Source organism: Puma concolor, chromosome D2 (genome assembly GCF_028749965.1).
Source record: "Puma concolor isolate L17-30 chromosome D2, mPumCon1.1.hap2, whole genome shotgun sequence".
Taxonomy (NCBI): domain Eukaryota; kingdom Metazoa; phylum Chordata; class Mammalia; order Carnivora; family Felidae; genus Puma; species Puma concolor.
The window spans coordinates 12,564,527-12,576,587 of NC_141677.1; the positions used below are offsets into that span (position 1 = coordinate 12,564,527).

Consider the following 12,061-nt stretch of genomic DNA (forward strand, 5'->3'; position numbering starts at 1 on the left):
AGAACCGTAAGCCAATCACTATGTATAACAAAATATTCCACCAGCAAATTGTGTCTGACAGCTCTGGACAGGTAACTTCGCATTGATTTTGTCACGTGTCGAACACTTGTAGAATCAATAACTGCCCTGTTGGGCTTCTGTGAGTTAATACCTGTAAAGTGCTTAGAACAGTATCTCAGTGTCTAGTAAGCCCTCAACAGTGTACCTTTTATATTCTTCTTCTCACCTTCCGTGTGGTAGAAAAGGGATCTTCTTCCACAAGGGGAGTGAGGACCCTCTCAGCTCTGGGCTGCCTTTGGCAGGTGAGAGGCCAGGGCAGCTCCAGCAGGACAGGGAGGGACACACATAGCGAGAGGGAAATGTGGTGGGGGAAAGGGATGAGAGAACATTCTAGGGAGAACAACTTTTGACCTCGAGAAGTCCTTGGTTATTGGCTCCCCTCCAGATTTCTATGTTCTTCACATCTGCTGGCGTGGTCTGTGGATTGCTGTGCTTTCCCCAAGCACAGATGCATCTTGGATTCTGTCTGGTTTGCTGCTCCCTCATTTAGTGAGCAAACCATGTGTCCCCCAAGCTTTTCCTCAGTTCTGTGTCCCTAACACAAGGGCGCCTCTCACGTTTTCCAAGGACATTTATTGTTCGTAATAAGGAGTAAAAAAGCTAGCTTATCTTCTATCATTCCATCCTGAGGGTGGAGTTGGGGGGGGGGAGGATAATTTATGTTAAAATGTTAATGATCACCCTTTAAATGTACAAAGGATTGCCAAAAAAAAAAAAAAAAAAATCTTTCACATCCAAGAAACACACTTCCAAGAAAAGAGGCCTGAAGCCTCCCTTTCACAGCAAGCGAATGGGGTCCTGGGACCACAAGCCCCAGCAGAGAGGCGCTCGGTAAGCACCAGCTCAGCCCTTTTTGCTTCTCTCCCTGCTGCTGGCCCTGAAGTCCCAGGTTCACAGGCTGCAAGAGGGGACACAATGATCACTGGGCCCTGGGGAGTGGCTAAGCATCACAGGCTGAAAAGGCGGAAGGGAACCCCAGTAGCTCCCGCCCCTCCTGTCTGCCGCAGAGTAAGGAAGCATAATCCTGGGGGAGGGCCTCTCAGGTTGCACTTAGTCTCCTAGTCAGGGGCTTCTCCTCCCTCCATTTCCTCTCTGCCGCACAGCCTCCAGCTCCAGGGCTATTTTACATGGGCATTTTCTCTTGGGTTGAATCGATTTCACCAGTGCAGTCCTCAGCCTAGTAACCATGCCTCTCTACCTTGAACTAGGGTCTCACCTTCCCTGAAGTCCCTGAGGGGCGATGTTCCAGGCAAGGTCATCATCACTATCGTATCTTCGAGGGTTGTCAAAGAAGTAAGATCTGGGGCTGAATCCGTGGCTGGGGACCATCCCAGGGTTCGTCTAGAAAGACAGTTAATTGTTCAGTTACTTTGAGACACTATGCCTTCCTCTAGACAAAGACGAGGAAGATTCTTTCTTGTTGGAAATTGAAGATTCTGTGCCCATCTGAATGGAGGATGTACCTGTTCAACTTCAGTGTTCATTTTAGTTGCTTTTATATTTAAGAGGTGTTAACTTTTTCTTTTCTCAGTATGGACAAAATCTTCTTTCAGAGTTCTGCTTGCAACAATGAATTACTGTTTCAATCCCTTACTGAAACACCAGGCACTGCCCAAAGTAGCCAAACTCCATAGTCCCGAATTAGCTACAAACCTCTATAAACATGTGGGCATTTACCACAAGTTAAAATAGTGAAACGATAATGATGAAATAATTTTGAGAAGGTTTTGTATCCAGTTTCCATATCCTGCTTCTATAATCCTTTCATCCTGTTTCTGTCCCCATGCCGAGCTCACCTTTCAAAAGATTTCAAATGACTGGTTTCATTAAGTAAGCAGAAGATCAGAACTGCATTATATGGCAAACCAAAGCTGGCATAAAATACAGAATTTGTTTGACATCCTTGTGCGTATCACTACTGGTCTGTTTTAGAGTTAAACAAGAGTCTGAAACAAGGTTGCTATATGATGGTATCTATATGGAAATGCCTCCTTTTCTAAGACTAATCTAGCAAATACAGGAAACAACTTACACAAGGTGGGATGCCTGAAAATTTATCAATTTGTAGCAGTTCAAGAATGTCTTTGCAGAAGAATGAATTTGGATCCCTAACCTCACACAGATACAAAAAGTAACTCAAAACGGATCAAGGGCCTAAATGTAAGAGTAAAACCTGTAAATTGTTGAGAAGAAAAATAAAGGCACGGATCTTTGTGACCCAGGAAATTTGGCAAAGGATTCTCAGAAATGGTACCAAAAGCATGAGCAACAAAAGAAAAAAACATGATTAAAATTAAAAACTTCAAAAGATACCATCAAAAAAGTGAAGAAACAGCCCAAAAATGGGAGCAAATATTTGCAAAATCCCTTATATGACAAGGGACTTGTATGTAAAATACACCAAGAACTCTTACAACTCAATAACTCCATTTAAAAATGGGCAAAGGATCAGGGCACCTGGGTGGCTGTCAGTTAAGTGTCTGACTTCAGCTCAGGTCATGATGTTGCGGTCCGTGAGTTCGAGCCCCACGTCGGGCTCTGTGCTGACAGCTCAGAGCCTGGAGCCTGCTTCGGATTGTGTCTCTGTCTCTCTGCCCCTCCCCCACTCACACTCTGTCTCTCTCTCTCTCTCTTAAAAATAAACATTCAAGATTCCTTATTTTATAAAAGCAGGGGAAGCAAAGGATTTGACTAGACATTTCTCCAAGGACGATGTACAAATGCCCAATAAGCATGTGGAAAGATGCTGAACATTGTTAGTGATCGGGGAAATGCAAATCAAAAGACACAGCGAGGTACTAGCCATCCAGGGTATCGAGAATCAAAAAATCAAATAACAAGCGCTGGGGAAGAGGTGGAGAGCCAGAAGATCCGCTACGGGTGTGAATGTAAAATGGGGCACCTACTGTGGAAAACAGCGTGGCAGGTCTTTTAGAAAACGTGCGGCACCAACTTCCGGGACGACGGCAGAGTCGGAGGGGCCTGAGCTCACCTCACAGATACAAGCAGATGACACATCGGTGTAAATAACCCAGAAAACAATTCAAACACTGACACAGCAAACTCCACAAGTAAACGCTGAGAAGGAGTCACGTCAAAGACCGTAGGGAGAGCAGAATCCTGCTCGGGAGCTAACGGGAGATGCCATCTGCAGGTGGCCAGGACCTGTGGGCACAGTGAGGGCAGAGAAAGGGTTCCTCACACCCCCGGAGCCTGCATGGGGAAGTGAATCCCCGTAACATGTGGCTCTGGAAGCCAGAAGGGCCGAATTTCCTGAGTTCTTACAACTCAGGCTGCACTGAAAGCCTGGAACTTCGTAACTCACCAGGCTCAGTTCCGGAAGAGGCAGGAGGGAGAGAGGGAAACCGTGGGCCACTCTTAACGAGGCAGCACACCAAACAGCCGGGAGCTGCAGTTTGAGAGATGCCTGGGGCTCACGGGAGCGACAGTTGGTCACTAACCTCAGGGCCGGTACCCGAGGGCCAGATTTCACTGGGAGACGCATCCAGGAGCAAAGGGGCTGCAGACACAGCCTCCCTATCCCACCCCCACCCCCAGCAGTAAACATAGCCACCTGGGGGAACCAGCACCGTGCCAGCACCCACGGCCTGCCTCAGCCCTGGTGCCGTGGGTCCCCTCCTCCGGAAGACAGTCACAAACGTTGCCAAAGCCGAGTGTCCCTACTGTGTGTTTTGGCAGGGCCTGGGTCCTGGCAGCAGTGGTGGGTCACCCCCCACGGAGCATGCTTGCACCTCGTGGAAGCTGCACGCCCTGCCCTCTGTACACACTGCAGAGCGGCCCTGGCCAGCCTGTCTCCGCAAGGCTGCGTGTCCCCTGTGGAAGAGGACCCGCACGGGAAACTGCACGGGCAATGCACATTCCACTTGTGCACTTTGCGGAGCAATCCAGGCTGGCGGGGCTTGGCGGTGGAGGGACATCCCCTCTGTAAAAGGGCCAGTTCCACCTTCTTAAAAGTACACAGCCCACTACTACTTTCAAGGGCAGGGAAAGTAACTGACTTTTCTAACACAGAGAAACAGAATCAGGAGTGCCTGGGTGGCTCAGTCAATTAAGCACCCGACTTTGGCTCAGGTCATGATCTCACAGTTCGTCCGGTGCTGACAGCTCGGAAACTGGAGCCTGGAACCTGCTTCGGGTTCTGTCTCTCTCTCCCTCTGCTCATGCTCTCGCTCTCTCTCAAAAATAAATATTAAAAAAAATGAAAATTAAGGAAAAAAAAAACAGAAGTAGACAAAATGAGGAGACAGGAACATGTCCCAAATGAAAGAACAGGACAAAACCTCAGCAAAACACCTAAGCGAAACCAAAATAAGTCATATACCTCATAGAAACTTTAATGATCTCAAAGCTACTCACTGGACTTGAGAAAAGAGTGGGAAACATCAGTGAGACCCTTGACACGAGATAAGATAGAATCAGAGATAAGATAATCTAAAAATACATTAGATTTAATAACTAGCAAGCCTGAAGCACCTGGGTGGCTCAGTTGAGCATCCAATGCTTGATTTCAGCTCAGGTCGTGATCTCACAGTTGTGGGATTGAGCCCTACATCAGGCTCTGCTCTGAGCACTGGGCCTGCTTGGGATTCTTTCTTTGCCCCTCCCCCACTCATACTCTCAACATTAAAAAAAAAAAAAAAAGGCTAGAGGAAGCAGAGGAACGCATTAGACACCTGGGAGGGCAGAGTGTTGGAAAGTAATCAATGTGAGCAGGTGAGAAGAAAAAACAAATTGTGCAAAATGAGAACAGACTCTGAAGCTCAGCAACTCCATCAAGCATAATAACGTCGCATGACAGGGATCCCAGAAAAAGAAGAAAGAGAAAAGGGAGCAGGAAATGTATTTGAAGAAATAATAACTGAAACTTCTGTAATGTGAGGAAGGAAATAGATGCCCAGATCCAGGAGGCATACAGATCCCTCAAAAAAATCAACCAAAGGAGGTCCACACCAGGACGTATGGTGATCAAAATGGCAAAACAGTTATAAAAGATTTTAAAAGCAGCAAAAGAAAGGACTGTTACATACCAAAGAAACCCGATAAGGCCATCCGCTGCCTTTTCGACACAAACTTTGCAGGCCAGAAGGGAATGGCATGATATATTCAAAGGAAAAAATCTGCCATCAAGAATACTCAACAAATAATCCTAAAATTTGTATGGAACCACAAAGACCCCAAATAGTCCATGCAATCTTGGAAAAGCAAAGCAAAGCTGGAGGGATCACAACTCCAGACAAGTTCTATTACAAAGCTGTAGGCATCCAAACAGTGTGGTGCTGGCACAAAACAGACACATAGGCCAATGGAACAGAACAGAAAACCCAGAAATAAATCCACAATTATATGGTCAATTAAAATTCAACAAAGAAGGCAAGAATACACAATAGGAAAAAGTCCCTTTAACAAATAGTATTAGGAAAATGGGGCCACATTTTTACACCATACACAAAGTAAACTCAAGATGGAGTAAAGACCTAAATGTGAGACCCGAAACCGTAAAAATCCTAGAAGAGAACATAGGTAGTAATTTCTCTGACCTCACCCACAGCATCATTTTTCTAGATATGCCTCCTGAGGTAAGGGAAACGGGCAAAAATGAACTATTGGGACGCTTCTGCACAGCGAAGGAAACAACCAACAAAACCAACAGATAACCTACTGACTGGGAGAAGATATCTGTAAGTGGCATATTCAATATAGGGTTACTATCTAAATTATATAAAGTTATAGGGGCGTCCGGGTGGCTCAGTGGGTTGGGCGACCAACTCGGGCTCAGGTCGTGATCTCGCAATTTGTGAGTTCAAACCCCGCGTCGGGCTCTGTGCTCACAGCTTGGAGCTGGAGCCTGCTTTGGATTCTGTGTCTCCCTCTCCTCCTCGTGCTCTCTCAAAAATTAATAAACGTTACGGGGCGCCTGGGTGGCGCAGTCGGTTAAGCGTCCGACTTCAGCCAGGTCACGATCTCGCGGTCCGTGAGTTCGAGCCCCGCGTCGGGCTCTGGGCTGATGGCTCAGAGCCTGGAGCCTGTTTCCGATTCTGTGTCTCCCTCTCTCTCTGCCCCTCCCCCATTCATGCTCTCTCTCTGTCCCAAAAATAAATAAACGTTGGAAAAAAAAAATTAAAAAAAAAAATTAATAAACGTTAAAAAAATAATTTTAAAGAAGTTATAAAATGCAACATTCAAAAACCAAATAATCCAACTAAAGGGGTGCCTGGGTGGCGCAGCTGGTTAAGCGTCTGACTCTTGGTTTCTGTTCAGGTCATGATCCCGTGGTTCATGAGATTGAGCCCTGTGTTGGGCTCTGTGCTGGCAGTGTGCAGTCTACTTGGGATTCTCTTTCAAAATAAATAAATAAACATTTTTTTTTTAATGGGCAGAAGACATGAAAGGACATTTCTCCAAAGACATCCAGATGGCAAACACACACATGAAAAGATGCTCAACATCACTCGCCATTAGGGAAGTGCAAATCAAAACCACAATGAGATATCACCTCACACCTGTCAGAATGACTAAACTCAAAAACACAAGAAACAAGTGTTGGCAAGAATGTGGAGAAAAAGGAACTCTCGTGCACTGTTGGTGGAAATGCAAACTGATGTAGTCACTGTGGAAAACGATATGGAAGTTCCCTCAAAAAATTAAAAATAGAACTACCCTATGATCCAGAAATTGCACTACTAGGCATTTACCAAAAGAATACAAAAACACTAATTCAAAGGGATATATGCAACCCTATGTTTACTGCAGCATTATTTACAACAGCCAAATTATGGAAGCAGCCCAAGTATCCACTGACAGATGAATGGATAAAGAAGATGTGGTATATATATACAGTGGAATATTATGCAGCCATAAAAAAGAATGAACTCTTGCCATTTGCAACAACATGGATGGTGCTAGATAGTATTATGCTAAGCAAAATAAACCAGTCGGAGAAAGACAAATACCATGTGATTTTCACTCAAAACAAATGAGCAAAGGGGGGGAAAAAAAGAACAACAAACCAAAAAACAGACTCTTAACTATAGAGAACAGTTATCACAGGAAAGATGGGTGGGGGATGGGAGAAACGGGGGAGGGGAATTGTAAGTACACTTATCTTGATGGGCACTAAGACACAGAAGGAATGTCAACCTGCCATATTATACACCTGAAACTAATACAACACTATATGTTAACCATACTGAAATTTTTAAAAAGTTCCACATAGAGTTACCACATGACCTAGAAGTTACATTCCTAGATACATACCTAAGAGAAATAGAGACCTATGTTCACACAGAAACTTGTACATCGATGTTTACAGAAGCTCTGTTCTTGAGAGCTAAGAAACGGAGGGGCACCTGGGTGGCTCAGTTGGACATCTGACTTCAGCTCAGGTCATGATCTCATGATTCGTGAGTTCGAGCCCCATGTCGGGCTCCGTGCTGACAGCTCAGACTCTGGAGCCTGCTTCGGAATCTGTGTCTCCCTCTGTCTCTGCCCCTCCCCTGCTTGCACGCTCTCTCTCTTGATCTCTCAAAAATAAACATTAAAAAAATTTTTTATAAAGTGGAGAAATGGAAACAATGGGTAATTGGATAAACAAGATGTGATCTATCCATACGATGAAATGTTATTCAGCCCTAAAAAGGAACAAAGTACTAACACATACTGCAACACGGATGAGCCCTGAAAACATCATGCCGAGGGAAAGAAGCCAGTCACAGAACACCGCGCGATATGATCCCATTCCTGTGAAAGCCCACAAGAGAGAGATGAATAGACACAGATTGCTCAGGGGCTGGGGGCAGGAGATGGGCAGTGATAGCTAATGGGTACAGGTTTCTTTCTGAGGTGATAAAAAACGTTCTCAAAAGTGTGGTGACGGACGTACGTATCTGAATACACCGAAAACCACGGAACTGTAGACACGAAATGGGGAAACTGCACGGTATGGGGATTCTAGCCCATTAAAGCTATTTAAGCAACAACAAAAATACAGAGATTCTCAAACTGCACAGTGCATTCAAATCACCTGGGGTGCTTTTTTTTGAAAATGTGGATTCCCTGAACCTACCCGGGAGATCCTCACCTGGGTCTGGAACGTGGCCTAAGAGTCGGTGCTGACACTGAGTGCCCTTGGGACTCTATGGGGACGGGAGGGAGCCACACTGCGAGGACGGTCACATTGGCTTTAGTGATGCCAAGTGCAGAGGCTTGTTTATACCGACTGGATGATGGGTACAGCGGTAGATAACGTTTTAAAGAAATGCCTCCACCTGCAGCATGCGCTTTTAAAGTCAACGAAACACGAGTTGTATTATAAATCCGCCCCCCCCACCCCCCCGGCCCCAAAGCAACATTAGACTGTTTTTTCTCCAAGCAACGACAGGAATTACAGACAGTAATCAGATTATTACTGAGCCATGCATGTTAGCAATGTAGCTTCCCCAAACCTTATGCCAAGGAGAGCCACCGCTCACCATAGTAATGAGCATTATGGACTTGGGAGCCACACTGCATTTGGTCCCAGCTCTGTCTCCGACTGGCCGTGTGGACCCTGAGCCTCAGTTTCCTCATCTAAGTATGATAACAGTTTCCATCTCAGAGGGTGAGGATTAAAGCGCCGATCAGAATCGGGCCCAGCACACACACGCACTGCAGTATACAGCCGTTAGCTATTTCCAGCAAACTCTGCAGTCCTCTGCCTGAGGATGTTTTAGGAACACTGGTGCTTTGCCAAGCCCAATCTGACACTCACGCCACCTGCTCGTTGGAGTTAGTCCGTGTGTAGAAAAGGAAGCGTGTTTTTGTATTCAGGATCATGCATCCTTCGTACTGAAGTCCCTTCCTCGTGGTAAATTAGGAGAAAATATCCTTGGGGGCATAAAGGGTCGCTGTAACTCACTAATCTGCTACTGTCGGTGGGAGCTTCTCGTGAGTGTGGTGCACGGACTCGAAGTCCCGGAGATCTTCTTCTGCAAGGTCATGACTGTTTTCATAACTCGTGTGTTAAGATGTAATCTGCCTTTTCCGTGGTCTCAACACTGGCACTAATGGAGAACCAAAGTGCTGTGGCATCGACTGCACCGGCCATCACCGCGTCCTTCCCCACACTGCACAGTCAGGTAAAGCAGGTCCACTGAAGATGGTCTTCGGGGCATCTGGGTGGCTCAGGCGGTTGAGCAGCCGACTTTGTCTCAGGGCATCTCACAACTCATGAGTTCGAGCCCCGCATTGGGCTCTGTGCCGACGGCTCAGAGCCAGCTTCAGATCCTCTGTCCCCCCTCTCTCTCTGCCCCCCACCCCGCTTTCTCTCCCTCAAAAAAAAAAAAAAAAAAAAAAAAGATTGCCTTTGACAAAGAGGAAGTTATTAGTTGTATTAAATCTTAACCCTTGGGCCTTTTTTATTTTGGGGGCAGGGAGAAAGAGAGAGAGAAGTGGGGCTGACCTCAAGCAGGGATCGTGTTTTTTTTTTCCCAAAGCAGGGCTCGTGCTCCCCCAAACTGGGGCTCGAACTCATGAAGCATGAGATCATGACCTGAGCCAAAGTCAGGTGCTTAAAGACTGAGCCACCCAGGTGCCCCTCGGACCTGCCATTTTACTATGTGATGTGACAAAATGGGACGTATGCACGCGGCGCTTCTGCTGTGAGAGCGCTGTTTTTGGGAACAGACTCACAGCAGTGTGAGTTTAACTACCTCTTTCTGTGCAACTTAACTCAGACCATGCTTTTTTGGACATGGGTATTTGACGGACGCTTGAAAGTAAATGAAAGAGAATGTGTGGATGGTATTTGTGGTCACTGATCAAATTTGAGCTTTTAAGCCCAAATTAAAGCTTTGGAAAACCTGTATTCCCCACCGTGAGCTAGAGGGCATCCCAATACTTAAAGATTTTCCTGATGAGATCAGTGGTGATATTTAATGAATGAATTTTAGAAGATCTGCATAACTCAGTAAGCCAGTGTTTTCCTGATGACTGATGCATATTACAAATGATGTGTGGGTAAAAGATCCATTCAAAGCACAAGACAAACTGATGGATGTCCATGTACAACAATCCGGAAAGTTCACTGGTATGGTTCTAGAGTCCACACTGCAGGTACCTTTTAAGAAACCACAACTTGTCAGTTTTGATGTGTATCAAAGAAAAATATCCACAATTACGTTCAAACTTATTAGAACACTCGACTTCATTGCAACCACATCTTTCTGTGAGGGGAATTTTCTCCATATACTCAACCAAAACAACATATTACAACAGAAGCAGAATCCAGATGTCTTCTATTAAAAGCAGGTCAACCCCCCCCCCCCCCCCCCCCCCAGTTTAAGACAATGTTACTCTTCTATTTTGGTCTGGATAATGTTCTTTCTCATAAAAAAAAATTAGGGTAATGTTTATTATTTTTAGTGCATTTTTTAATGTTTATTCATTTTTGAGAGAAAGAGGAGACCGAGAGAGAGAGAGAGAGAGAGAGAGAGAGGGGATAGATGGGGGAGGGGCAGAGAGAGGGGGCACAGAGGATCTGAAGCAGGATCTGTGCTGAGAGCAGCAAGTCCGATGCAGGGCTTGAACTTATGAACTGTGAGATCATGACCTAAGCTGAAGTTGGATGCTCAGCTGAGCCACCCAGGCTCTGTTGGTTTTAAATTACACACACACACACACACACACACACACACACACACACACACACACACCTCTCCAAACAAGAGCCTCTGGGGTGCTCAATAATTTATTGGTGTAACCCCTAAGAGCCAAAGCAATCTTGAAAAAGGAGAACAAAGCTGTGTCATGCTCCCTGATTTCAAACTATATTACAAAGATACAGTAATCAAAACAGTACGGTATTGCCATAAAAACAGACACCTAGATCAATGGAACAGAACTGAGGGCGCAGAAAGAACCCCATGCTTACATGGTCAATCACTTTATAACAAAGCAACCATGAATACATAATGGAAACAGAACAGCCTTTTCAATAGATGGTGTTGGGAAAACTGGACAGTCACATGGAAAAGAATGGAACTGGACGACTATCTTATACTAAATACAAAAATTAACTCAAAATGGATTAACTACTTGAATGTGAGAATTAAAACCATAAAACTCCTCCTAAAAGAAAACACAGGTGATAATCTCCCTGATGTCAGTCCTGGCAATGATCTGGCACCAAAAGTAAATGACACAAAAGCAAAACCAAACAAGCGGGACCACATCAACTAAAAAGCTTCCTTCCACACAGCAAAGGAAACCATAAACAAAATGAAAAGACAACATACTGAATAGGAGAAGATTTCTGCAAATCATATATCCAATATCCAAAATATCCAATCTATCCAATCATATATCCAATCTCCAAAATATATGAACTCCTACAACTCAATAGCAAAAACCCAATTAAAAACAGGCAAAGGACCTGAGCAGACATTTTCCCAGAGACCTACAGATGGCCAACAGGCATGTGAAAAGATGTGAACCTCACTAGTCATCAAACAAATCAAAACCACAGTGAGCGACCGCCTCACACCTGTCAGAATGGCTACAATGAAAAAGACAAAAAGTAACAAGTATTGGCTAGGATGTGAAGAAAAGGAAATCCTTGTACACTCCTGGTGGGAATGCAAACTGGTGCAGCTGTGGAAAACAGTACCGAGGTTCCTCAAAAAATTAAAATTGAACTACCCTACAATCCCTTAATTCCACTTCTACCTGTTTATCTGAAGAAAATAAAAACACTAACTTGAAAAGACACATGCACCCTCGTGTTCACTGCAGCATTATTAACAATAGCCAGGACATGGATACCACCTAAAAGTTCATCAATGGATGAAAAGCTAAGGAAAAGCTATACGCGCTGGAGTATTACTCAACCAAGAAAAAGAACAAAATCTTGCCACTTGCAACAACATGGATAAACCTTGAGGGCGTTATGCTAAGTGAAATAAGTCAGACAGAAAATGATAAATACAGTAAGATCTCACCTAGGTGG

The 12,061-nt window shown here is 44.9% G+C and overlaps 1 protein-coding gene across 4 annotated transcripts in view; it reads right to left on the reverse strand.

The window, feature by feature from the left end:
- Window positions 1-12,061, reverse strand: part of GPR137B (G protein-coupled receptor 137B) — a 56,567-nt gene that overhangs the window by 8,437 nt on the left and 36,069 nt on the right. For 3 of the 4 annotated variants that reach the window (XM_086679611.1, XM_025914974.2, XM_025914973.2), the window contains one exon: window positions 1,277-1,401. In XM_086679611.1, the coding sequence (XP_086535737.1) occupies window positions 1,277-1,401 (125 nt within the window). Of the gene's footprint in view, window positions 1-1,276; window positions 1,402-9,976; window positions 10,175-12,061 lie in introns of those variants that run through there. The other variant, XM_086679612.1, reaches the window with a different exon arrangement.